Here is a 26,731-nt window from a genome sequence, read left to right as displayed (position 1 = left end):
ATTAATCATTGGTTAGAGCCTTTAATTTGTGATTATATCTATAAATGTAAGCGGGATAGAATCATACAAACTTATTTAATCACCAGATGTAACCTGTAAGAACTACGATAAGAAATATACCGAGGAATGGAATAAGGGCTAGTCATATTGTCAATTTTCGTTTTTACTCGACACAAAAACATAATATATTACGCACATGCATGGCTCGTGGTTCAAGAATTTTTTTTATTATGTCGCATCGCTCGTTAGAGGATACAATAAAGGTAACACATTAATCGTACGTGTATCCAATTATTCATATTTCAAATATAAATAATATTAATGTTGATAATGTTAATGTGACAAAACATAACTCGTTCCCTTGTCTCGGGAGATGAAATATAAGAGTTGTTCCCTAATCATGTATCTGTTTGCTAAGCTGGATAAGGGCTTATAAAATTAGTTGCATTTATTTCTTAAATAAAAGATTTCTCAGCTCATTAGTAATATAATTGGTTTTTAAAACTAGATGTAAATGGAATAGTCAACACGCATCATAAAATTAATAATTAATGTATTTTTTTCCCCGAAAGTCAAATGCTGGCACTATGAATCCAATCATGATGTAGTTTCCTTCATATTGTAACTTACGAAGACTAGGAAAAATAATATAAAAAAAGTACTGCCTTTGAATTAATTATAGCCGACTTGAAGCTACCACGACCGACCGACCGGCCTATCCAACAGTCCAACAAGTCGGCAATGATCACTAGTGAAATAAGAAATTAAAGCAACAAACGCTTTAAATTGTAGGCAACTCTTTATTTGCATAGTCATGGGAGAGTTCAATGGCTATAATAAATTTTCTAGGCAAACATTTTAACAAACTGATCCTAAATTATTCTAATCGAGGAGGCATCGCTGATTTGTACTTGTGGAGAATGACTTTCAAGTAATGGGAATGCCTTGTCTAATCGGCACTGGATGTGAGGAATCAACTGACACAAATAAGTCTAACTAGAGAATGAAATTACTGTGGAGTACCAAGTACGCTAGATACAGCAAAACCATGATATTTGAAACCAAGGGAAAATAAATAGGATCCAGAATATGTACAAGAAACACAAGTTTAATTTTCTTGTTCATATGTACATACCGAAGCTCGGTTGAAAAATTACCTGCTCTTCAAAAGGTTATCAGACGCTGGTCGCATCTTGAACCGAGAACAACATGCCAGTTTTTAGTGGAAGCAGACACCGATAAGAACCCCCACCATCAATAAAACCACTCAGCCATTTGATTCTGTGAGAGCCAACGGGAAAATCAGAAACATCGAGCAAACAAGAGGCGAATCCTTGCCCTTGTTCGTTAAGTTCGAAGGACACACATTCAGTTACCATGCGACGATCATCATCTTGGTCTCTGCTACTCTCCACAGGGCCAAAGACATATCTATACAGCTTTTCATTCAAGCCCATCATATCATCAAGTTCTTGATCTTGCCCGCTGAAGTGGGCTTTCCCTTTACAATCTCCAATTTCAGTAATCTGATAATGTAGTTTACAGTTGAGAATGCAACAGACTTTGGCAAGTGGACCTCGCACGCCAGATGGCAAGTTTTTCAATTGAAAACACAAACTCAAGGAGAGATGGAACCCTGACAAAACAGATATATTGTTGAGGCTTTTACCATCCGCATCAACCACAAAGAGCTCAAAGGAAGCAGCAGGCCTGAATTGTGTTTACAATAATTAAAAAGAATTAGACAAACATCAACACAGCCTAAGCCTATGAAGTTATACAGACGCTTTAAGCCGCAAAAGTCCAAAACAAAAATTTGAGAATAGAAGGCCGAGAGGTTAACACTATCTTTGCCCATGTAATGAAATAGATTTTGTATTTGACAAAGAAATTGATCTCTTTCAAACATTATGATATTAGTAGGACTGCTGCTTTATCAATATAAACATTTTGGCATATGCATGATATTAAAGAAAACAAGATAAACTAGCCTCTTGTGGTTTAGAATTTCTAAGTAATTCTTCTTTCAACATACCTGACTCGAAAAAAGTGATTCGGAGACCGGAAAGAGATTGAAAACAATTTTGAGATAACATTCAACAACAGTATACATCCATCGTTAATAATCTGAACGATTCCATCACCATATTGTTGCACTTGGCTTGCCTCTTTTTGCAAGTAAACAATCTCTGTAATGGAATCCTCACAAAGTTTGTGCAGGACTCTAGATTCATAACCAGCAACTGAAATTTGAGTTTGAAACCTTAGAAAATTATGGCCTTTGTAGTTCCCAAAGGATTTCAAAAGATAAAGAAGATCTCTTCTTGTATGAGCATCCTTTTGCCTCAATCGCCCAACCAAATCTTGTACAAGTAAAGCATGGAATTGATCTGAGTTTTCAGATTTATAAATTTGAATTTTTTTTGAAGAATGCAACTTCAGAATTAGGAAAACAAAACCAGCAGTAAAGGCCAAGAGGGAACAACTCAGTGCAAGTGCTTCAATAATCATTACACTCTGCCTATCCATGCCGATGGAAGAGAGAATCAATAAATCCAACTCTTGAGCTAATTTCTTCATCCGGTAGGAGACCTCAGTCAACGTGTACATCAATGAACCAAAAGTGCGAGATGTAGAATCGCATGGAAACATTATGCATCTTTCCAGTTGTTCAATGGGTGGAGGGTCATCTCTAAAACAAGAAATTGTGTCCAATAGCTTCATCACATCAATAACAGTTCCTAGGAACTTCGCCCTTATGGTTAGAAACCATATTTGGAAACTCAAAAGATGACCCATATCAGAAGTTTCTAGTAGTTCCTCTGATGATAGAAGCATATTGTGAGTTCCAAGAAGAATATCCATGTAATTGTGTTTGACCTTCCAGCCAATGCCTTGTCTTTCAGCAAAATCAATTTCCGACGGGCAACTAGAGGTGCTTTGGTCAAGTAAAAATAATGCTTGCATCTGCTTTTCCGAGGTTGAAAACCGAGCCAAGGATTTCAACCAGCAGAAATAGGAAGCAGACTTAACCACTTGCACGAGTTGTTCAAATATAAAAGCAGCGGTAGACCATGCTCCCTGACATGCAGCAACTTTTCCAACTTTATAAGCAGACCAGTAACTGTTACTTCCCAATATCTTCTTCACCCAATTAATAGTGGATATATCAGGCTGAAGAACTGCATCAACATATAACGGACTCGAGTTTTTACTGGAAGACATACATTTTTCTGTCATATCGATGTAGTTGACATGCAAGTGCAACAAGAGGAAGTAGTTCATGATGGTATCTAGACCAAAATAACTGCAGTGAATCATATTTTCTGCCTGAAGCTTCAACGCCTCCAAAACTTGGTAGATTTCAGTATCAATTTCTCCAATATTTTTCAAGCAAGCAACTAAAATTTTTGACACATAAAGCATGAGGTTTGATTTGATTGGCTCATGAGTTGTGGAGGCAGTTTCCTCAGTGTCCACAACATTGTCAAGCTTACTTGTTAGTTTACCTATGAATAAGTGTATTTCTTTCAGTAATGTGAAACAAAGATAAGAATGCTTTTCAACCAGGATAAATAAAAGGTTAAGAAAGCTTTTAATCTCAAGCTTTGAGGAAAACTCATGCTGCTCAACTTCCACCATTGGTGTTAGCAGGAAAAGGATTCGATCTAAAGCAAATGAGATCACCTTGCAAGCCAGGCTGGTACCAGTTTTGCTCGATTTTATATCAGCTCGTCCCAAAACCTTTTCAGAGAGATCGGACAGAACACTAACAGCTAACACTCTGATTGACACAATGGATGATTGTACCATATTCTCAACAACCACCAATAGCTTCAGAAAAATTTCAGGAAGCTCCATGCAAGGAATGGTGGATGAATAAAGTAGAAAAACCTGCATAGAATCATAACAAATGAGACTCATAGAAAACAGTGTCATGATTCCATATGAGAAGAGTAGGAAAAACCTTATGTAAGACTTTAAAAGCGTCACGCTGCTGTATGACTGGAAACTCAGATATGTTTAGAATCTCAAATAACTTTTGGACCATGTCTGCACTTGAGGAAAAATTCCAAACTCCTCTTGCTAAGATGAAGAGATGACATCTTAACGACGTAGCTCGTAAATGCAAAGATCTATCTTCACTCAGAAACATTGTAAGCAATTCTACCTGCAACCGATAAATTATCATGTAAACAATGGTGGATAAAGCAATTGGAGAAAAATTAAACATTTAATCTCTGAACCACAGGCCACAATAATCAATGCGAGACCTCTCTAACAGATCAACTGGGTTGGAATTTTGCTTGAATCAAACATATTTCAGTGGATTGTCGCTTTGGGCAAGTTACAGACCTCTAATTCAGTGCAAAGAAGATGGCCATCATGTGCGTCACGGCCACAGTGGTGTTGCTTATGCCAAAACCACGAAGAGGATCAGGATCACTTATTGGTGCATTGTTCTTTCTCAAGAAGCATTTGGATCAAGGTGATGCAAGACTGCAAGAGTTGAGATTCTTTTGGATTTTTCCGAGGAGGGCCAAAGATATGTTTATCATAGATCCGGGATTTCGAAAGGGGGCTATCGTGAATACTTTCTGGTATACGGTCGTTCATTTCACATTCTGGACAATATGGCTCGAGAGAAACAACAGAATTTTCAATGACTCGTCTAACTCGGAGGACAAAGTTTGGGAACTACTGAAATTCAGGGTGGCGCAGTCAACAAGGAATATCAAAGAACTAGGTCATCTAGCTATTTCAGACGTGGTTAGGGATTGGAAGTTTGTTTCGTTTTAATTTCATTATTGTACTATTTTTTACTTCGCGAAAAGCTCATCCGCTTCCTATGTAATGGATTGTTATAATTAATAAATATATGTTTCCTATCAAAAAAAAGCAGTAAATTAAACAACCTTGAATTGTTGAAAGTCAAAGCAGAAAAATCAAGAAAAGAAATCCCGGCAAAGGTATTGAAATTTGGTATCTGTGATAATCCAGAAAAACCTATCCGTGCAATTACTCGGATTTGCACACAACAATGTATCACTTTGCATTATTTTCCTGCAGCATAGCATTATGGAGTCCTTTCTTTCCTCTTAATTTCACTGTAGCTTTAAAGTATTCATTGGGTATAGGGAAGATAAAAGGTGCCTCATTGAACCCTTGACGTTTTGAAGTTACATGAGTAAAGTCGTGGTTTTAATACATAAAATAGAAAAGCAAATTGGTATCTGAACTACAACTCAAAGCTTCGATCTAAGAGCAATAATATATAAAACATAGAAGTAACTTGTACCTGACTGGGAATTAAAAGCTTCCAACTAAAAGCAATTCTGGTTAGTGAAATCAACATAATGGCAGAGAAGTCATCTTCTGAAGAATCCATTAGAAGCTTGCAACCTGTCTGTAATGAGTAGTTAAAAAGAGCAATGTGCCCGGACATATCAAATCATTACAAGCATACATGCAGTTCAATTGATGACACATGTCCACACGTGGCACAAGGCATCTTATTTTAACAAATTTGGTCATAGAAAGATAGAAATTTTTACAAAGTCTTGATTTCAGAATTTTCTCCTGAAAGCATGCTTTTTGGATTAATATGCATTAATTCCTTGAGAGAAGAGAGATATCATGAAATAGGAAAAGAATGAAAACATGAACTTGTCTGTAGGCGTAAAGAAAGATGACAAGATTCTGAACCTTATATGCCTTATCTGCGAGTGAAAATGAGCACCACATTTTGCAAAATTTCCGTGCTCCTGCTAACTTTACGTCCCTTACTATCTCTGGTGATTTCAGCATCGTGCTTAGCATCTCCAAGAAAACATTACCAAAGTCATCTGCCAATTCACACAAGCATCCAGCCACAAATAAAGAGGCCTTTACCTGCAAATATAATAACAATTTGTGCATAATCATAAAACAAAGAGCAAACTGAAAAAATCAATATATGGTGTGCACTGTTAGCGGGTTCATGCGACCCAAGCACGTGAAAAACAAGTAGCTTTTCATGATAGAAACCCGTAAAGCTAAGTACTGCAAAGTGCAAACACTATGATCGAATACTATACTGGGCATGGACATCTAGTCACTTAGGTTGAACTATAGACTCCTCAAGAAGTCACAGTACAATCAATAGCATAATCAATTGAACAAATACAAACACCATTACTGAAACTTCAAATTCCTGGCAACTTAAATAATTTACCTCAAGAACATCACTGGACACCAAACTGGACAGCACTATGTACCTTATATCCGCACAATCTTTAGCAATATTAGCCCAGCAACCAAACATCAGCAAAGCCGAAACTCTTTCCTCAGCATCCCCATTATCAAAAACTTCTTTTACTCTCCTTAACAACTCCAAGTAATTCTCCAATTTATCCTTGCTCAAAATACCTTCCCCGCCATCTCGTTTCCTCCACCTTCTAAGTCTCAAGAAAAGTTTCACAACCTCGTTTTTAGTCTGTTTGTTCCCTAATCTAAATGCGTCTGCCAAACGCAGAAAAATGGAGTTCAGAAAAAGCTTCTCCTCACCGGGAATTAAACCAAACAATCTATACTCTGCAAAAACCGTTGGTCTCGATTCCTTGTTCCACCACTCAAGATGAGTGCCGATTTCTTCCAAAGCTTCAATATTTTTACCTGAACAAGTCATAAATATTCAAAACACACAAAAAGAAGCTAAACAAAAATTCAATTTTTCGAGAGTCAATTACCAGGTTCTTTGGAACGTAGGTTTTTGTGAAGCTGAATGCTCCATTCCATAGCGCATGCCGCCGGAATTTTCTCCATATCTACCCATACACAACAAACAACACTAGAGAGTGAATTTTCTTTTCGGCGAAATTTTTGGTGCGCAGGGGGCGGGGAGCGGGAGTGGAACTGTTAAAGATGGTAGCATCGGGCCGGTTTATGGCGAAGCCAAGACTATCCCGGTCCATTTAATCGGGGTTTTTTCTTAAGCGGCCATGTTTTCATTTTAAGATTAAGGAACTGGGCCAGATAATGATAAAGCCCAATCAATTTAATGAGGTTTCACATAAGGGGCTGGAGTTTGAAACCTGGGCCCATCATTTTATTACTGTAACAAATTAGGTCGGATAAAGGTTAAGCCCAAAAAAGCTCAATCCATTTAATTGGGGTTCGAGACTTCAGCCCATCTTAAATAAAAAATTGAGCGATTCATTCAATTAAGGTTATTTCCTAAGAGCTGGAGTGTGAGACCTCGGCCCCAAATTAGCCCAATACATTTAATTGGGGTCTTTTCCTTTTGAGACCTTGTTTTCAGACTGTAAAAATTGGGCCTGATACAGCGAAGCCCAAACTAGCTAGATCCATATATCATAAATTTTTACTAAATCATTAATCAAATAAAATCTTAAAAGCAAATATATGCACATATAAGTATTTCTGAAACATCTAAAAAAATTATTAAACTACATTTAAACAAAATAAAATTCAGATAAAAACTTGTAAAATAACAAAATAAGTAAAAACGAGCTTGTGGTGCGGGCCAGCCCGCAACCCAGCTCAACCTGCCATAAGACGGTGCGATGGGAGCAATTAGATTGCCAACCTAGCCCAACCCGTCTTGGACCACGGGTTAGGCCGACTGATCCGTTTATTAAAAAATTGAAAAAATCTTTAAAAATAATTTTAAATACAAAAATGCTGAAAATATTTGAAATTATAAGAAAATGATTCTTAATCAAATAGTTCAACTAATATTTTAAAATATTACTTTAAATTAATAACGTATAAAATTAATTTTTTAAATAAAATATGAAAAAAAAAACCTAAAAAAATATTACAAAATTATTTATCATTAAAATTCATTCAAAGTAAACCAAATAAAAATAAAAAATATCTATCTGCAAAAAGCTTTAAAAAAAATTTAAAAAATAAAAATAAAATCATATTATTGCGAGCGGATCTGCCCCGCTCTAACCTAGAACCCGTGCGGGCTCAACCCGTTTGGCCTTTCTCCAAGCAAAGATTATTGCATGATCTTAAATTACACTGAATTTACACGTGATTAACGAATGATGGATTACACGGTGAAAATAGTAACTCACGACATGCAAACGTCATTCTCTACTTACTACTAATTAACAATATTATGTCATTATAACGTGAGTCATTCTTATTTAGTCCTCCACCTTTTGTTTTAATTAAATTCAAATTTATCCTAATTGTATTCACTTTAGTCTCGGTGTTTTTATAATCTTAAGGTAAAAATTGTGTGAGACGGTCTCAAGAGTCGTATTTGTGAGACGGATATCTTATTTGAGTCATACATGAAAAAATATTATTTTTTAGAGTGAGTCTCATGTGAGACCGTCTCACGGATCTTAATCCGTGAGACGGTCAACCCTACTCATATTCACAATAAAAAGTAATACTCTTATAAAATATACTTTTTCATGGATAACCCAAATAAGATATCCGTCTCACAAATATGACCCGTGAGACCGTCTCACACAAGTTTTTGCCTATTTTTTATGCTAAGTGTATTACTTTTTATTGTAAATATGAGTAAGGTTGACCCGTCTCACAGATTAGGATCCGTGAGACAGTCTCACATGAGACCCACTCTAATCTTAATTTTCAATTTCCTCACTATTTCTTGATTAATACAATATTTCAACTTCAGGCCAATCATACATAAAATTCTAGCAAATAATTAGGAATTTAACTTTACTTTACTTTAATATATCAATTTTCAAATATTTTATTAATTTTAGAAGAAACCCAATTATGATTAAAAATTTGAAATTAAAAAAAAAATATTAAAATTTAAAAGGGGGGTCGAAGTCAAATTGATATTGATTTGGCTGCAACATTGCAAGCAGTAAGTAACTTGGTGACTAAGACTCGATCCAAACTGAGCCGCCAATTGGTTCTATTCCGTGTTCTTAAATCAAAATGTATATATATATTCATGATTCTCTTACAAATTTGACAAACTTCAAAAAATAACAAAATACAGCAAATCAAAACTTTACAACGAAAGTCAAATCAACATGGATACATCAAGTTCAACATCCGACCCTGGTCAACATCATGATGCATCGACTACTTCTCTAATATCACGAAGATTTGCTACGAATGAGCGCAGAATGGTGCACTCCGACGAGGAAGTCAAACTGGCATCGAGCCGGCCGAAGAAGCGCGCGGGGAGGAAGAAGTTCAAGGAGACTCGCCACCCCGTGTACCGTGGCGTGAGGCAACGGAACTCGAAGTGGGCTTGCGAGCTGCGAGAGCCGAGCAAGCAGAAGAGGATTTGGCTGGGGACATATCCAACCGCGGAGATGGCAGCGCGAGCACACGACGTGGCGGCATTGGCGCTGAGGGGTCAGACGGCATGTCTCAATTTCGCAGACTCGGTATGGCTACAGCCGACTCCTTCGTCCAAGGATGCCAAAGATATTCGAAAAGCCGCGATGGAGGCAGCCGAGGCCTTTCGGCCGAAGCTGTGGGAGGAGGGCGGCGGCGGCGATGATGGGAGGATTGTTCAGAACGTGGATGCCGTGGAATCAAGAAATACCTCTGGGAACAAGGATATCTTTGAGACCAATATTGCAGGAGGCATATGTGATCAGGAGGTTTTGATGTCTCCGGAGCTCTTGGATAGGAGCTATAGTTGGGATGACAGGGAAAGTGATGCTGAGATTGAATTATGGAGCTACTCGATTTGAAAGGGACTTATTTTTTGTGCCTATAGATATTTTAGTTAGAACAACTTTAATTTGTTGTCATTACTGGTTTTTTACGGGATCGTTCGAAATAATCTGTGATAACTAAATCTTATAACTAGAAAATTTTACCATTCGATTATATCCGTTTTTCTTCCACACATATCAATAAGTTCAACAAAACAAATGTAGCTAAGTTCCAAATTTTAAGAATTGGGTGGATGGCCTTGGCCAATTGACCATTGTGTTTTCACTTGAATATCTTGTTTTTTAAATTAAACATACTTAAATATGTCGGTTTAATTGAGTTCACATTCAACTTGCGAGCAACACAAACTCCCACTGCGTAACAGTGATCCGATCATTGTATTTTATATTTGTGATTATATATTTAATTTCGATAATTGACATTAATGAATACGTACTTAGCCAATATATTAAACATGTAAAGCTATGCTATTTCAAATCTATTGATATGTAATGGTCTGACTATTTGGTCACCAAAAACAGCTTATTTCAGTTGAACATTTTTAAATATATTTTTTGTCGTTTTAATATTTCATCGTATCAATTTTGTCTAACTTAAAATAACATACATACAAAATATATTATCACAAAATTTTTATGATTTTGACAGACGAATATCTTATTTAACTTGAATCATGATAATATATTACTTTTTATTGTAAGTATGAATCAAAACTCATAGCACGGATTACGTGAGACTTTTAGAGTATTATTTACTGGCATGCTTTCAATAATAATAATTTTTTTAACACCATCTCCAAAAGAATGCTCCCTTCTATTCTTGTCAAAACCATTTAGAACTTGTAGACAAACATCTATTATTTATTCTAAAAATATAAACAATTAAGTAACGATAAGGAATAAAGAATAAGAAGCAAGAGACAAAACGAGGTTCCCTTTGAGTTAAGAAATTTCGAAGGTGAGTTGCCAAGAAACCGTGTTTTTTTCAAAGGTGAAAAACAACTGTAAACTCGTGGTGTTTTCATTTTGTACCGACTGACTGAATATTTTAAGAATATGTTGACTTTATTTCTCTAATTTAAAATCCTGGGATGTTCATATTGAAATCAAATTTGATGATTCACGAGATTCTCTTCCTCAGATCCTTCTACTTTCCTCTGCATACAGGACCAAATTTCCTTATGTTCAAGAACAAATTTACATGTAATTTGACAAAAAGGAAAAGATTGGCAGTGAAGCTTCCTCAATTCTGATGCCTTTCTTGTTCATTTCCATTCAGAAGAAAGCCTTTTTGCTAATAAAAATCCAGCCTTTTTTGTTTCCTCCACAGTTAAAAGAAAGCCCACTAATATTAGAATAACCAATGACTTTTAGTTCAATTTTCATGTTTTTGATTGGTTAAGGGGAGGAAAAATACAGATATGAAGAAGGAAGATCAAGCAAGGTCTCTCTTTGGGATATCATTAACAGATAGACCCACTTGGCAGCAGTTCTTGATCTGTTCCTCTGGTTTCTTCTTTGGTTATCTTGTCAATGGCATTTGTGAGGTATTTCACAGTTTTTTTGGGATTAAAAGTAAAATTTAAAACCCTTGTCTCCCTTTGAAAAACTGATTAAATTCTTGTTCCGCCGCTAATTTTGCATATTTGTATGACTACTATGTTTCTTTTCCAGGAAAATGGGTGTTTGGAGTGTTTGTTTTGAAGAAGATGCTTGTGATTGTAGTTGAGGATTCAAATTTTATTATTTAATTTAAGTATTATTTTACCAAGGTTGGTTATTGATATTACCGACTTCACCAAAAAAATGAATCAAAATTTTGGTTTTAATGGGAGTACTTAAATATTGAGGGTTGATCATGAAAATTTCAATTTCTACTCAAGGAGGTGGTTAACATTTTGTTTTTACCTTTATTTATTTGTAGCCCAGTATTTATGCCCTTTGTCTTTTGCTAAATGTAATGTATTACGAAAGGTAGAGTGAATGTAGCTTTCGCTATTTTTTACTGCAGGAGTATGTATATAATCGCCTACAATTCAGGTACGTATATTAGTACTAGCTTCAATTCACTCTATTTGCACATATTTGATCAAGAACCGTGTTAGAATGGTGCTGATACATTATGGAATTGCGATGTTTTGCATCTATGGATGGTATTTTACCTTTGTGCAAGGTTTTGTATATATGGTGCTGATATATTTGCAGGGATTCACGACCAAGCAAATGGTGAATCCATGGAAAACGTATGTCAAGTTATCCGCTGTTCTTATGGGCTCTCATGGGCTAACGAAGGGTTCTTTAGCTTATCTTAATTATCCCGCACAGATCATGTTCAAGTCTACAAAGGTATAAACCATTAAATTAGCTAGCCCCAGCATCGATACTGAAGCATTTCACTTAAAAATATGCTCTAGGTTTCCTTAAAACATCGCTTTATTAAGTTGAAGCTTGCTTCGGATGTAACCGACCTGGTTTGAACCGGTTCTGAATTCAAAATGATGGGAACTAGTATTTTATAGGATGGGATCCGTTACAGTTCAGCGGGCTAGTTAGTAAGCTCTGACGTGGCGCTTCTGGTTTGGTTCTTGTTCAACCCGCCATTTTTAAGCTTCCCTAATCAGGTTTTTAAGTATTTTTTCAGAAAAGCAGAATTAATTTATTTTTGGATTTTTGTGATAGTTTTTAAAAGAAAAGTTGAAGCAGAAGCGTAAAAGCCATAATTTTGGCTTCTAGCTTTTTTAACGTTTTATATTTATTAGAAGGCACAACCAATACGACATTTTTGAACGCATTACAAAGTATATTTTAATTTATGATTTGGAAAATCCACAACTGTGAAGGAGAAGATATATGTTGGCTATGGAGAGGTTGTGGTCATGCATTTCGCCATTTATTTCAAGTTCGAATTTGTATATTGGTATCATACAGAACTGGTTATCATTTTACATATTTCTCATTTGGCCATTCCCTTCAAGTTTCAATCTGTATATTATTAGTGTCTTTGAGAGTTAATGTTCGTTTAATGCTTCATGTTTGGTGGTTTCTTCCGAGTTCCCACCTGTGTATTGCTATCATGAAGTTTTGGTGATCTTTAAATAGGTCATGTTCAGTCATTTCTTTTCACACCAATTTGTCAAATACTTAATGTTCAGCATTTCTTTTGACTCCAATCTGTATATTGGCTTAACGGAGAGTGGGTTATTGCCAAATATTTCACATTTGCCGGTTTCTTTTAAGCTCAAATTTGCATCTAGTTTGAATTTATTGAATTCATTTGTATATTTGTTTGTTGGAGAACAGGTGCTACCAGTGATGGTGATGGGTACATTTATCCCTGGCTTGAGACGAAAATACCCTGTTCACGAATATATTTCAGCAACACTTCTTGTTGTTGGCTTAATTCTTTTCACCTTAGCAGATGCCAACTCCTCTCCAAACTTTAGTGCCATCGGTATTGTGATGATTACAGGTGCTCTAGTCATGGATGCGTTTCTTGGTAACCTCCAGGAAGCAATTTTTACTATGAATCCTGAAACTAGTCAGGTGTTTATAGTTTATCTCCTTTCTTTTTATAGAACCATGAGCATGAAACCAGGATGCTTAATTTTAAGAAGTTTGTTAAACAGATGGAAATGCTATTTTGTTCGACTGTGGTTGGTATGCCTTTCCTGTTGCCGCCAATGATATTGACAGGGGAGTTGTTCAAGGCATGGAACTCTTGTTACAAGGTAAATATTCGTCAATTTTTTTTCCTCAGGCGACATGTTCCTCATTCCACCTGTTTCATTTCTTCATTACAAGAACAGAAAAAAGTGTAGATTGGAAGTGAAACAGAAAGATTTGGTTTGGGAATGCCTGTTAATAAGTAGCTACTGTCTAGTAGAAATTCAAGCCGTTCGGGCATCCACTTACCTCCACAGACCAGAAGTCCCGAATTTTGCTTGCATTTCATCTTTGCTTTTGTGTTGCAGCATCCTTACGTTTATGGCGTGCTAATCTTCGAATCAATGGCTACATTTGTTGGTCAAGTCTCTGTGTTATCACTCATTGCTTTATTCGGTGCAGCCACGACAGCTATGGTAAGCTTAGTTCCTACCTCGGAATTTTTTTCCAAGTATTATTGGAAGATCGACTTTCTTTTCTTCGATTACACGACCTCAGAAAAACCAGATACATTTTCTTACTGTTGGAGCATTTCAATACAGGTAACAACAGCAAGAAAGGCAGTAACTTTGCTGTTGTCATTTGTAATTTTTACAAAACCTCTTACGGAACAACATGGTTCTGGACTGCTTTTAATCGCCATGGGAATCGTGCTGAAGCTCCTTCCAGACAGTAAACTTCCCAGTCGAGCAGTAATGCGTGATGCCAGCGCCATGCAGAAGCCACTCGAAAACAAAGGCCATGAAGAAAATGAGGAGAAAAGGCCATTAGTCTGAGTTTTTTTTAATTTATTTTGAATTTTCTTTTATCATATTTTCATTTTTTGGGAAAAAAATTTACAACAAAAGTTAGATTGGTCGAGGATGCGTGGGCTTACCATTTTTCTTACTTTGTGATTTTTTAATATAAATTGATTTTTAATTTTTTCTTCACATGTATAATGTTTCAAAGAAAACATGTATAAACTGTGTATTTTCGTGTACACTCGTACGAATTTAAATTATTTTTTTCTGTGTGCAATGTTTTTTGATTGGCAGCTGTAAATAATGTTATTTTCAAGTACAACAAAAATGAGCCAGACCATCAGAAATTTTCAACCATTTCTTCTCTAAAACTATTCTACCAGTTTCAACAATTTTTTCTGCAATCTGAAAAAATGGGAACCTTTAAATTTAGACTAATTAAAATTCTTAACATTGACTAACAAAACGAAAATCAAGAATGAGTTGTATTTGTTCTATACTCGTCATGTTCTATCATAGCCACAGTTCTTGAGCTAGAAACTGAGCTAGAAGCAGTGAGAGCCCCCACATGACCAACCATTGAAACTTGTAATGCTTCTTCTTCATAAGCCCTTCTCTCCAATTCATCCATTCTTGCCTTCTTTTTCGCATTTACAAACATGGCGATCAGTAACAAACTCAGAAGGAACGCCCCTAACGCAGCTCCTATCGAGCTTCCTATCGCTATCTTCCACTTGCTAGCCCTTCTCTTCAATGGAATCATTGGTGACTCAACCACCAAACCGAAGTGACCGTTCCTCATTGCAATACAAACCTTAGGCCTCATTTGACTTGACAGTGTCATCTTTCCATCAGGATCAAAGCTTGCACATAAAGGGACGATCCCGGTTGAGACATGGTATAATGTTGTGTTGCTAAAATCTACAAGGATTGGCTTTCTTCCGGCTTCAATTCCCAGCTCAAATGGCATGCTGCTGCTGAAGTTTATGATCCCACTCACACCAATGTTATAGGCTAGTAGGCCTAAAACAGGTGAGATGAGTCGATATCCTGTCAATTCGTAGTTGTTATAATATATAGATGACCAATTCGATCCAAGATTTTGCCGAAGCAATATGACTCTTTCGATGCAAGGATGCACCTCAACGCCAACGTTCAAGTGGAATTCTTTGATTCTTGCTCCATATCTTCTTAGGCTGCCACACCGGTATCTTATGGTATCGACATTTATGCCTGAAAGATTTGCTGGTAAGTTGATTCTGTGCAGTTTGCCTGTTCTGAAGTTGTTGTTGTATGATTTGAAAGTGTAATCCCTGATCACAAGATCGAGGAGTCTGGCCGATTGGATTTCTTGAGTTTGAGCTTGTAGGATATGCAAGGATGCTAGTGATATAAGAATCAGTGTAAGAGAAAAGAAAATGCCCATTTAAGGATTTCAGGTGATATTTTTTGCAACAAGGGGTTTTTGATTGAGCATGAAAAAAGTCAGCTTTATTTGAATGTAATTAAGGTTTACTTTAACCAGGTGTTGACTGTTTGAGGCAGCAGGCCAGGAATGATTCTCAATGTGAAAAGATCGACCCAAAGATTTAATGCGAGAAGAATGTTGTTATTTTATTTTCTGAGTTAGTGTTGATATAATATTTTAGATATAACATTAGATATTGCTTATACGGTGCTGGATAATTCCAAAATTTCTAACGTCATGCCAACTGTTCGAAAAAAGACTACAAGTACAATAAAAATGAAAACCAGTATGCCAACGTATATGATGATTGTTGTACATTTTTAATTTACCAATTAAAAATTGGAGAGTAACATGATTATATATTCCTATATCACTTTTTTTTTTATATAGATATGTCGAGTTAATGAATTTAAGGCTCTTCTGTAAGGCAAAAACTTGTGTGAGACGGTTTCAGGGGTCGTATTTGTGAGACAGATATCTTATTTGGGTCATCCATGAAAAAATATTATTTTTTATGCTAAGAATATTACTTTTTAGTGTGAATATGGGTAGGGTTGATCCGTCTCACAGATTAAGATTCGTGAGACGATCTCACATAAGACTCACTGATTCTGTAAAGAGTGAGAAGCAAGGATGGAAGGAATGATTTAGGAGCGTGGTGGGATGATGATAACTAAAGTCGTAAAGGCATGAAAAAGGAGATCATGGCGTGCTTCGCCTGAAGTTGTATGTCTTTCTTTACATAAAATTACAAAACATAAAAATGAAAATATATTTTTTTATAATAATTGTGAAGATAAAATAATAATAATAAAATAATATATCTTTGAATTAATATATATCTACATTTAGAGTTCCGAAGTTAACTTTATGACATGTTTTCTTTTAAAAAATTAACGAAGAGTAGAAAAAGGATTACATTTGCTTCATATATTATTTAAATCTCATTGTAAGTATCAATGTTTTCATGACCAAAACGACGATTTTATCGATTGCGGTTCAACTGAAAGATCGAACTAGAACACAATTATATTATATAAAATAATAATATAATATAATAAATAATATATTTTAAATTTTAAAAATCTTAATTTGTATATAAAAATTATGTCAAAAATATTTTTTTTTTTTTGTAAATACGATCAATTCAATTCGTCTTATGTATATAAACATATGAAACAGTTTGAATGTAATGTAAGAAGTTGATGAAACATTTTTTGTCATATCTAAAATACCCTTATTATTTTTAAATTTCTCCTCCTACTTTAATAATTATTTTCAAATATTATTCAAAATAATCCATAATTTATAAATTTTTTATTTCTTTATAATATATATGTTTTTTAGTAATAATAATAATTTGTTTTCCAATTTAATTAGATTGTAAAAATAAAAATATGAACTAAAATATACTATAAATTATTATTATATCCATTATTTCCGATACACAATATGCATGCAAAATACTGGTTTAAATAGAGCATCTTCCGGGGTATTACATCTTAATTCTATATATATCACGCACGGGATTGGAACTCGACTTACTGGAAAATGAGATGTTACTCCCCTTCATAAATTACCAAATTTTCATTTTTAAGTAACATTAATGTAAGCACAAATGTATGATAAAATTTTGTTGATGTGCATTAATATATAGTCAGTGATTCAAGACTATGGATGCTAACGAACCAAATCGAGTCAAATAATATTAAGGTTTGAATTCGGATATAATTAAATATATCTGAATTCGAGCTCGGTTCGAAACTAAAAAAAGTCTAGAACTTTGATTCAAATCTCGAAATATTCGAAATGTATATATATTTATTATATTAATAAAATACTAAGGTTCGCAAGGTGCCAAAAAAAATCGATCAAAATAATTTTTGCTCGAGTTCGGCTCGGAAAAAAGTTTGAATATATATAGGGGTCAACTCGAGTTCGATAAATTCGAAGTTCGAGCATGTTCAAATTTACTCGAGTTCGATAATTTCGATTACGAATCAAATATTTATCAAGCCAATACGAAAAAATCTCAAATCAGGTGGATTTTTTGGCGAATTTTTATTCGCATACCAGTGATTCGATTATTGTACTTTGACGTATGGATAGTTATCTAACACAATTAAATAACGTAAAGCCTGATGGGACAAGCCATCTATCTATATGGCTATTAGGAACGTTTCACGTGAATCATACCCGCCATTCAAACTAACCTGCCTAAAATTCTTTTCGGAGGGTTGGATGCATAATTCTTGTTTAAGTTACTGTTCTATACCACACCGCCTATCAATATATACGCAACCAATTAACCATTTTCATGGAAACAGATACAAAATTAAGCTCGTCTAATTATTCTTTTACTCCCTCCAATATGTCACCAATCCCACGAGTCGAAATTCTGGCCGGCAGCGGGATCGAGTCGATCCCTAAAGAGTATGTCAGGCCTATAGAAGAACTCGAGAACATTGGCGACATTTTCTTGCAAGAGAAACTCAGTGAAGGACCACAAATTCCGACCATTGACTTAGCATCGGTTAATGCGATGGACGAAGCAACGAGAATAAAATGTCATGAGGAGTTGAGGGCTGCAGCGATGCAGTGGGGCGTGATGCATCTTGTTAACCATGGGATTTCGGAAGATATCGTGAATCGGGTTAAGGTTGCGGGCGAAGAGTTCTTCGGGTTGCCTATGGAGGAGAAGGAAAAGTATGCCAATGACCAAGCTTCAGGGAACGTGCAAGGGTATGGGAGCAAGCTTGCTAATAATGCTAGCGGGAAGTTGGAGTGGGAGGACTATTTTTTCCATTGTATTTTCCCTGAGGACAAAAGGGATATGTCTATTTGGCCAGCGAAACCTGCTGATTATGTGTGAGTTTTCATCCTTTTCTTGTTACTTTTCTTTCATATTATAAAGAACCAACTACTGATATTTGTTGATAATGTGTGTATTTCCAGGCCAGCGGTAACCGAGTACGCAAAGCAACTAAGAGGGCTAGCAACAACTATATTGTCAGTTCTCTCACTGGGGTTAAAACTGGAAGAACACAGGCTAGAGAAGGAAGTTGGAGGCATGGAGGACCTCATTATGCAAAAAAAGATCAACTATTACCCAATATGTCCTCAGCCGGAGCTCGCTCTCGGTGTCGAAGCTCACACCGACGTCAGTGCCCTTACTTTTATCCTCCACAATATGGTGCCAGGCTTGCAAGTCTTCTATCAGGGCAATTGGGTCACGGCGAAATGCGTCCCGGATTCTATAATCATGCATATTGGGGACACTATTGAGATTTTGAGCAATGGGATGTATAAGAGCATACTTCACAGGGGATTAGTGAACAAGGAGAAAGTAAGGATTTCTTGGGCCATTTTCTGCGAGCCAGCGAAGGAAAAGATCATACTCAAGCCTCTGCCGGAGACGATTTCAGAGGCTCAACCACCGCTCTTTCCGCCTCGCACATTTGCAGAACATATAAAGCACAAGTTGTTCAAGAAAGGTGATGAGGGTGCTGCTGATCATGATCAAGAATCCCAGGAACATATAAACCGCAAAATATTGTTCAAGAAAGGTGATGAAGATGCTGGCCACGTTCAAGAATCCAAGGAACGCATAGATCTCAAGTTGTTCGAGAAAGGTGATGAGGATGCGGCTCGTGATCAAGAATCCCAGGAGCATATAGATCTCAAGCTATTCAAGAAAGGAGATGAAGATGCTGCTCGTGATCAACAATCCGAGGGAAAAACCAAAGAATAAGTTGATTTACAGTTGAACTTTGTTATTCAAGATTAATTGTTGTGTGTTGTTAATTAATTGAATATATTAATATGTTGGTGTATGAGGACCTTGCATCCTATTACCGTAAATTTTATTGTTATTCTCGATATTTCATGATATTTGTCATATTATTGAGTATATGAAGTATATTATTGACAATAAAAGTGAGAAAATATGTTGTAATAATGAATGATTGTATTAGTAATTAATTTATGTTTGAAAAGTACGTTGAACACAATTGAGAAGAGACACTTGTTATGGTTTATAGCACAATAATATGAGTATTATTTTAAATGAGATGAAACCAATTTCATTAGAAAGCTAATACAATGCACTAAACTTTTGTGTTTTGAGTTTTGTCCAAATCCATATGAAAATAGGGGCAAAATCACTCTGAAATGTGTCGTGTGTATTGACGTTCCTGCACTGACAAATTTTTAGAATGAACATAACTCTCATATCTAGTACTAAAATGGGGTGAGGTCAATGACAAATGAAAGCCAAGACATAGATCTTCAACTTTCATATTGACGACTTTGTGCAAAATAGAGTTTCAGACAGAACAAGGTGCATACCCGCAAAGGAAGACGTGTGCCAAACTTTGTCAAACTCCTTCCGGTTAGCATCAGTAGTGACCGCGCGGGATTTTGCGCACCCACTCCCACCGCCTAGTTTTGGACTAATTGTAAAAAAAAATTACTCATCCGTTGTAATTAATTAATTCTAATCATATTGTATTGTATTAACGATTAGGAGTTAAGGACCTCATACAGTTGATGTATGGAAAACTTATAAATATGGTGGTTAATGGTTGACAAATAAATATTGTGGTTGTTAGTAGAAAGATGTGAGAGATTTTGAACCATATGTTTTATATCAAAATTGTCTATAAATAGGCATCATCCAATGTCTTGAAAAACATCCCAAAGTGAGAAACATAATAAGCAATTGAGAGAAATTTAGATTTTATTTGTATAGACTTGGGATAAGAAAATCTTGAGTGCGTGAAGAGTTATCTTGTAATATTTTCTCCATAGTATAGAGATTATTGCTCTCTTTCTCATAAATATAGGCAAATTGCCGAATGAAATAAATTTCTTTTGTCTCATTTCCTTCATTATTTGTTTTCATATATAATTTTCTATAATATGCATGACAGCAAGTTCAAGAAATTGGTATTAGAGATTTTCTTTGTAATTTTATCTTGAATTTCAAAGTATGCTCTGTGTTTGCAGCTCTGACCACATCAGAAATAATATTCTTTAGAACATTGCCCAACTAGGGTTGGTCTTAAACTTGTAAAGGATGTTATTGGAACTATAACAAGTACAAAGTTAAGGTAGAAAAATTTAACGGAGCAAATTTTACCTTATGACAGGTAAAAATGAAGGATCTACCGGTTCATCAAGGTTCAACGAAAGCCTTGTATTTAGAAGGTAGAGAAAAACTGTCGGAATCTCTATCTGTGGTTGAGAAGGATGAGATTATGGATAAAACACACAGTGCAATATTGTTTTGCTTAGCTGATGAGGTTCTACGAGAAGAACCCGAAGAAGATACAACAACAAATTATGGTCGAAAATAGAAAGCTTCTATATGATGAACTCGCTCACCAATCGACTGTATTTGAAGAAAATATTATACACTGTTCAAATGCATGGAGGAAAGCTCATCAAAGGTTATGTTCATTGCCGCTGCTGACACAATTATTCTTTTTTTAATATAATTTATATGTGTCAGTTTTCTTGCACTCGCGTCATAACTCACGTGCGTTGCAGGCAGCACGTGTGGATCCTCCATCGTGCAGTAACCATCGAGAGTTCATCATTCACCAGAATCATGCAGAACCGACAGCATCATTCACCGTTTGGCCCTTGGCGATGCGCCCTATCCCACCACCCCTTGCGCAGAGCACGACTTTTCCTCTTATATCATTGCCATCAAGTGACCCAGCGACACGTAAACTTGTGGTTTGGTTCTCACTAGCCCCCCGTGCCAACCAAAGGCAATGACGTTGTGAGAAAATCGCTAGGCTGTAAAATTGACTCTCCATCGTAGATATCCATATTTCCCAACAATGTCGTTGTGACTATCTTCCGATCGATTGTGCTGGCACCCACTGTGAGAAACCAGGGTACCTCATTCGACAATAAAGAACTGATTGGACTAGAATTATCTCCGGAGAAGCTTACGAAAATACCTTTTTGGATCGCACTAAACGCACCGAGGGCAATACCATCATTATAGAAATCATTTGATGGTCCACCGAGAGAGTGGGAAAAAATGTCAACACCATCCTCCACCGCAGAATTCATTGTTGCCAATATATCAGCATCACTGCATGTTAGAGTAGATGTCCTACAAGCCAACGGTTGGCTAGGGAATTTATTGACTCAAGTGAAATAAACAATCTTTATTTTAATATAATTTACTTTTTAATGGTTTCTTTATACTTTTTCTGTATACCCATGCAATCAGCATAGATAAAGTCCTTGATTATGCTTTAATACAAATGAATCGTAATTCGATGTTGAAACTCATTTGTAAACACTGCATATTCTAAATTGGTTCCTAGTCGATTCAGCCGTCTAAAACATGGATAAAGGTCGCTTGAGCTCGAGACTAGCATATGTGATGTTGTGTACTGCGTTTCTTGGTGAGGGCATGGATATGTCCAAACACGCTGATGGATAGTCATATGATGATTATACCGAACAACCCTCCCTCAGACTTTCCAAGTGGTTATCATTCATCGAGAGAATAAGTCCGTGGTTATGATTGTACACCATTAGTCCTTACGACTCGGGACAACACTGAGGCTCTATATGCCAGGGTTGTGCTTTGACTCGTTTACCGGCTCCAGGAGAGTCATCAGGTGGCGAGGTTGAGTATAGTTGCGACACATATAGGAGCCAGTGCATTGTAGTCGGGAATTCACCGCTCATCCGCGGGTGTGGATATCCTATGTGATCTGATGAAATAATAGTGCATGGAATCTTTGGCCAGAGTACGAGATGTACATTAGAGAAGAAGTTCTCGAATAGTATACGTGATGCCACTATTATAGTTATCACATAGTTATCGAATTAATATGCAACCCTCGATGAACCAATGGTTGCAGATTCGATCGGGATATATGAGATGAAGGGACCGTACTGTACGTTAATCATAATCGACTGGTTCTTGCAGGCACTATCAGTGATACCTAGGGGATCATGGGGCGATGCTACTAGACGCTCTTACCATGATCCGACGGGTGCAATCAGAAATGAGTTCTGACATTCTTGATCAAGGTGTTGATGAAAAGAATGGGGCTAACTAGGGTAAGCCCGAATAAAGGATTATGTCTTGAATCACAAAGAGTTGTGAACCCACGGCTAGCTGTATCCCTGAACCATTGAGGGTCACACAAGCACTGGATCGTTTGTTCCCGTTGAGAGAAAAAATTCAAGGAGTTGAATTTATATTATGATATAGTTAATTCAAGGAGTTGAATTTACGATAATTAAATTTTGATAAAATAAATTCAAGTAGTTGAATTTATGATATAGTGAATTCAAGAAGTTGAATTTATGAAATTAGAAGAGAATAAATTCAAGGAGTTGAATTTATAAAATTTGATAATTTAATTTATTAAACTCAAAAGTTGGGATTATTAAATATTAAATATTGCAGGTGATAAAATTCAAGGAGTTGAATTTATAATTTAAATATTAAATTCAATTGTTGAATTTATAATGTATTTAATTTATTAAGCTCAAAGGTTGAGTTTATTAAATATTAAATTAAATGTAATGGGAATATGTATAATGGGCTTGTAGGAGTACAAGACCAACATACATATTATTAAAGTTTTTAATTAGACTTTAAAAGATTAATTAATTAATTAAACTAGTTGGACTAGGATAATTAATTGATTAAGCTCATTAAGTATTTAATTTAATTAATGGACCCTAAGCTTATATATATGTGTATTAGGCTTAGAGTTTAAAATAATTCATAATTTTTGAAAACCCTAGCCTCCTTCTCCTAAGGATTTTCGAAAACTCTCCCCTCTCCTCTCAAAGAAATTCGGCCACCTCTCTTGAGAAAGTTGGTTGAGCCGTCTCTCTTAATTTTCTCTCCAACGTAAGAGTTTATCAGGAGCCGGATATGTGAATGCCCGAGACATCATTTCCCTAGTCTATTAGCATCCGGGCATATACCTCGGGCTACCAGCAGCCTGAGCTTTGATACAAGTTCCCGGGAAACTTTATACTCAAGCTACTTCGAAAATATCATCTTACTCGAGTGCACCAGTATGAACTCCCTTATGCTTGATAATCATTACTGTCACAACCATATGGGATAGCGTGTCAGAGAAGTTATCAGAGGTAGGGTATGGGCAGTCACCTTATCCTAATTAGCAGGTGAACACTGAAAACATGGTAATTATGATATTTCCCTACTATAAATAGCAGGTATGTATTTCATTTGAAGGATCTGACCTGAATATTTTTGTTACTAAGCTCTAGGCATTCACGTATATTCACACATATACATAGTCATTATCTCCTTCATCTTTCACCTGCTGACTTAAGCATCGGGGTTGCTACGTCGGACACCTCTCTGGCGCACATTCACGAGTTCATTTCCTTGTTTGCAGGTTACAGTTGAAGTCATATTAGAGAGATATCTTCTCCACAAAATATATATCCTTGTTCATTTTTCCTTAACAAAACTCTTATCAGATCAGGTGGACCTAGCTCACCCAGTTCGTCCGGATCGCATCAAGTAATAACATGAAAGTCAAATGTAAATGAAAGTAACTAGACAAAAACTTGTGTGAGACTGTTTCACGGGTCGTATTTGTGAGACGCATCTCTTATTTGGGTCACTCATGCAAAAGTATTACATTTTATGCTAAGAGTATTACTTCTTATTGTGAATATGAGTAGGGTTGACCCGTCTCACAGATTATATATGATACGTGAGACGGTATCATATGAGACCTACTCAAGTAACTAAGAGCATGAGACGATTGATTCACTAAACTTATTGGTTTGATATATACTTATTTACATTAATCGCATCTTCTTGGTTAGGTTTATATACATTTAAGTAATATTCCCAAACTAACCATAAAGATAAGAAATATTAAAAAAAATTAAATTGGTTATACAATAATTTTCTAAATATTCTTAAACTTCTCACAACTTCCCTCCTCATAACTTCTGCGCCATTATAATATTCAACGTTTCTGTAGTTTAAATGGCCATTAATGTTTTTACAACATATTAAAATTAAATTATAAAAGATTATTTTAATTATTAAAATGTGCCATATACACGCAATGATTGTAAAAAATAATTTTAATGGTGTAATCTTTACGTACACGAAAAAACGTATAACCTTCACGCACGTTAATACTAATTAGTATTAGCAGATTCGACCAATATTTTTTTTCCTAACTACCCTCTCGAATTTTTGGGAAAAAAAATCTACATTCATAAGAAAATAATAATAATAATAATTTAGCCCCATAATATTTAAAAAATTATTTAATTTTTTTACAAAAATATAAGATAACTTAGCCCAATAAAATTTTCGAAAACTTATTTTAGTTAAGATGTGCATATGCATCCAAAAATTTCAGAAGTAAAATAAAAGATTAGACAATTAAAATTTTAACTCGATCTCGCGTATATGTGTTGTTTCTCGAGTTTGTCAAAAGATGCTAATATTTGGTTGTATTTTCACGACCACACGAAACAATAATATGCTTAGTTACAATTTTTGTTAAATAAAAATCCTTCCATACTATGTAAAATATGAAAGCAATATTCAATTATATTTATTTGTCATCCAATTGGATAATAGGCAAAAATTTATGTGAGATAGTCTCACGGGTCGTATTTCGTGAGACGGATCTCTTATTTGGGTCATCCATGAAAAAGTATTACTTTTTATGCTAAGAGTATTACTTTTTATTGTGAAGATCGATAGGGTTGACTCGTCTCACAGATAAAGATTGGTGAGACCGTCTCACAAGACATCTACTCTGGATAATATTATTTAAATGTAAAAAAAAATAAAAAAATTGTTTAACATTTGCTTGGGAGGACGTCGAAGCCGATGCAAAAGAGCATTGCTTTTGTGAACATTTACGACGAAAAATATGTTTCAAATTTTATTAAAATCTAACTTCATACTAAAAAAAAAAACTCTGTTGATATCTACGGCGCCGAATTTTTTTGTCTCTATCTCCCCACAAAGCCCATCCCTTGTTCAATTGTTTTGAACTTTTACTTCTACACCATCCCTTTATCGGCATCATTTTACGTTAAATGGCAACACTAGTTCCATGGATGTCGAGGTAAGGTTTATCTTCTTCATTCTGCTTCGAAACTAGGCGAAAAAATCTCGAAACACCGACAAGATCAGGAACAAATGTCTAGAAACGAAGATGATTCTTGGGTGATTCGGGCATTCGAGAAGGACACGGCAGGGAACATGTTGGGCTGCACATGGCCGCCACGTTTCTATACGTGCACGTTTTGCCGGAGAGAGTTCCGCTCGGCTCAGGCTCTCGGGGGTCACATGAACGTGCATCGTCGAGACCGTGTCAAGTTACTTGAAGGGTCACCAAATATACCCCATTCCTCCACGGTGGCTAAAGCTCATCCGTCCCCAATCTTTTTACCTGCACAAGAATTCGTAACAAATGGATTGTGCCTTGTCTATCCCATGTCAAAGCCTAATAGTGTCCTTATTGGCAGGGAAATGAAAGCTTCCATGGATTCATCTTCCCCTCTCACTTCTGACTCGCCTAACTTCGCGACAGATAAATCGAGCAACGCCACGAGTCCATTGGTTTTAGATGGCAGTGAAATTACGGAGAGTGCGACAGATTCCACCCCGAATGAACAGATCGATCTCGAGCTTCGTTTAGGACGAAAGTCAGCACCTCAATGGGATGATAGTACGTAGAAGTATGCCATTTCTATTTGGTCATGTATGCATACTCGATCATCACGAGAAGCTAAATTATCGTTATATTTTAAACTTTGAGACTTCATGCAATAATAGTACTGTTTGATTGATTCATTTATCAGTCTTATTTACTCTAGCTTGAATTATGGGATCGGAAGACCGATTTCAACATTTTCATAATATTAATCTTTGCTGGATATATCTAATATCTGATAAACAAACATTCTCCGGCGCTCGTCGTCGTCGTCGAGGATACATGGATAAGTTGTTTCTAAATATAAAATTTTTCAAATTTTATAAGTTTATCCTATATATAAATAGATATATAGAAGCACTTCCAAAAAATGTATCCGAGTATTTACTAGCTAGCAAGATATGATACAAAGGGTGCAGTGCAGTGTCACTTTCAATCCTTGAA

General features: G+C 35.9%; 6 protein-coding genes across 10 annotated transcripts; 4 read left to right on the top strand and 2 right to left on the bottom strand.

Moving 5' to 3' along the window:
• Positions 1 to 987: 987 nt before the first annotated feature.
• LOC140807075 (uncharacterized) lies at positions 988 to 6,932 on the bottom strand. 2 transcript variants are annotated; one of them, XM_073163743.1, is made up of 7 exons: positions 6,729 to 6,932; positions 6,215 to 6,654; positions 5,707 to 5,892; positions 5,300 to 5,407; positions 3,968 to 4,171; positions 2,036 to 3,894; positions 988 to 1,710 (listed from the first exon to the last, which is right to left on the bottom strand). In XM_073163743.1, the coding sequence occupies exons 1-7, from the start codon at positions 6,802 to 6,804 to the stop codon at positions 1,176 to 1,178; spliced, it is 3,408 nt and encodes a 1,135-aa protein (XP_073019844.1). In that variant the 5' UTR covers positions 6,805 to 6,932; the 3' UTR covers positions 988 to 1,175. The 2 variants fall into 2 exon arrangements, with proteins under 2 accessions (XP_073019844.1, XP_073019845.1); XM_073163744.1 differs by lacking the exon at positions 6,729 to 6,932 and having other exon boundaries at positions 6,258 to 6,394.
• A 2,016-nt stretch (positions 6,933 to 8,948) lies between these two features.
• LOC140807076 (dehydration-responsive element-binding protein 1E-like) lies at positions 8,949 to 9,829 on the top strand. Its single transcript, XM_073163745.1, has one exon. The coding sequence runs from the start codon at positions 9,036 to 9,038 to the stop codon at positions 9,708 to 9,710; it is 675 nt and encodes a 224-aa protein (XP_073019846.1). The 5' UTR covers positions 8,949 to 9,035; the 3' UTR covers positions 9,711 to 9,829.
• A 795-nt stretch (positions 9,830 to 10,624) lies between these two features.
• Positions 10,625 to 14,271, top strand: LOC140807257 (UDP-galactose/UDP-glucose transporter 2-like). Of its 3 annotated transcripts, XM_073164037.1 has the most exons (7): positions 10,625 to 11,242; positions 11,707 to 11,735; positions 11,840 to 12,041; positions 12,996 to 13,238; positions 13,322 to 13,423; positions 13,667 to 13,774; positions 13,901 to 14,271. In XM_073164037.1, the coding sequence occupies exons 1-7, from the start codon at positions 11,117 to 11,119 to the stop codon at positions 14,132 to 14,134; spliced, it is 1,044 nt and encodes a 347-aa protein (XP_073020138.1). In that variant the 5' UTR covers positions 10,625 to 11,116; the 3' UTR covers positions 14,135 to 14,271. The 3 variants fall into 3 exon arrangements, with proteins under 3 accessions (XP_073020138.1, XP_073020136.1, XP_073020137.1); XM_073164035.1 differs by lacking the exon at positions 11,707 to 11,735 and having other exon boundaries at positions 11,901 to 12,041; XM_073164036.1 differs by having other exon boundaries at positions 11,104 to 11,242; positions 11,370 to 12,041.
• Positions 14,272 to 14,438: 167 nt separating this feature from the next.
• Positions 14,439 to 15,646, bottom strand: LOC140807258 (uncharacterized). Its single transcript, XM_073164038.1, has one exon. The coding sequence runs from the start codon at positions 15,525 to 15,527 to the stop codon at positions 14,574 to 14,576; it is 954 nt and encodes a 317-aa protein (XP_073020139.1). The 5' UTR covers positions 15,528 to 15,646; the 3' UTR covers positions 14,439 to 14,573.
• A 2,222-nt stretch (positions 15,647 to 17,868) lies between these two features.
• On the top strand, positions 17,869 to 19,450 carry LOC140808290 (leucoanthocyanidin dioxygenase-like). Of its 2 annotated transcripts, XM_073165371.1 has the most exons (3): positions 17,869 to 18,437; positions 18,525 to 19,072; positions 19,145 to 19,450. In XM_073165371.1, the coding sequence occupies exons 1-3, from the start codon at positions 17,887 to 17,889 to the stop codon at positions 19,318 to 19,320; spliced, it is 1,275 nt and encodes a 424-aa protein (XP_073021472.1). In that variant the 5' UTR covers positions 17,869 to 17,886; the 3' UTR covers positions 19,321 to 19,450. The 2 variants fall into 2 exon arrangements, with proteins under 2 accessions (XP_073021472.1, XP_073021471.1); XM_073165370.1 differs by having other exon boundaries at positions 18,525 to 19,450.
• A 6,320-nt stretch (positions 19,451 to 25,770) lies between these two features.
• LOC140807936 (uncharacterized) lies at positions 25,771 to 26,310 on the top strand. Its single transcript, XM_073164896.1, has one exon. It carries the CDS (start codon positions 25,771 to 25,773, stop codon positions 26,308 to 26,310), a length of 540 nt encoding a protein of 179 aa, XP_073020997.1.
• Positions 26,311 to 26,731: the final 421 nt, after the last annotated feature.

The sequence above is a fragment of the Primulina eburnea genome, chromosome 12 (assembly GCF_022965805.1).
Source record: "Primulina eburnea isolate SZY01 chromosome 12, ASM2296580v1, whole genome shotgun sequence".
Classification (NCBI taxonomy): domain Eukaryota; kingdom Viridiplantae; phylum Streptophyta; class Magnoliopsida; order Lamiales; family Gesneriaceae; genus Primulina; species Primulina eburnea.
Note: the sequence above shows the minus strand (reverse complement) of the source record. Positions and strands in the feature narration are given on the sequence as shown.

Excerpts from the sequence above, each read along its gene's own strand:
- LOC140807076 (XM_073163745.1), top strand. The coding sequence starts at position 9,036 with ATGGATACATCAAGTTCAACATCCGACCCTGGTCAACATCATGATGCA.
- LOC140807257 (XM_073164037.1), top strand. The coding sequence starts at position 11,117 with ATGAAGAAGGAAGATCAAGCAAGGTCTCTCTTTGGGATATCATTAACA. Across the intron at positions 11,736-11,839 it reads TATAATCGCCTACAATTCAG|CTATGGATGGTATTTTACCT; the intron begins GTACGTATATTA and ends GATGTTTTGCAT. Across the intron at positions 12,042-12,995 it reads TCATGTTCAAGTCTACAAAG|GTGCTACCAGTGATGGTGAT; the intron begins GTATAAACCATT and ends GTTGGAGAACAG.
- LOC140807936 (XM_073164896.1), top strand. The coding sequence starts at position 25,771 with ATGTCTAGAAACGAAGATGATTCTTGGGTGATTCGGGCATTCGAGAAG.
- LOC140808290 (XM_073165370.1), top strand. The coding sequence starts at position 17,887 with ATGGAAACAGATACAAAATTAAGCTCGTCTAATTATTCTTTTACTCCC. Across the intron at positions 18,438-18,524 it reads GCGAAACCTGCTGATTATGT|GCCAGCGGTAACCGAGTACG; the intron begins GTGAGTTTTCAT and ends GTGTATTTCCAG.
- LOC140807258 (XM_073164038.1), bottom strand. The coding sequence starts at position 15,527 with ATGGGCATTTTCTTTTCTCTTACACTGATTCTTATATCACTAGCATCC.
- LOC140807075 (XM_073163743.1), bottom strand. The coding sequence starts at position 6,804 with ATGGAGAAAATTCCGGCGGCATGCGCTATGGAATGGAGCATTCAGCTT. Across the intron at positions 5,408-5,706 it reads TCGCAGATAAGGCATATAAG|ACAGGTTGCAAGCTTCTAAT; the intron begins GTTCAGAATCTT and ends TACTCATTACAG. Across the intron at positions 3,895-3,967 it reads CTTTTAAAGTCTTACATAAG|GTTTTTCTACTTTATTCATC; the intron begins GTTTTTCCTACT and ends GATTCTATGCAG.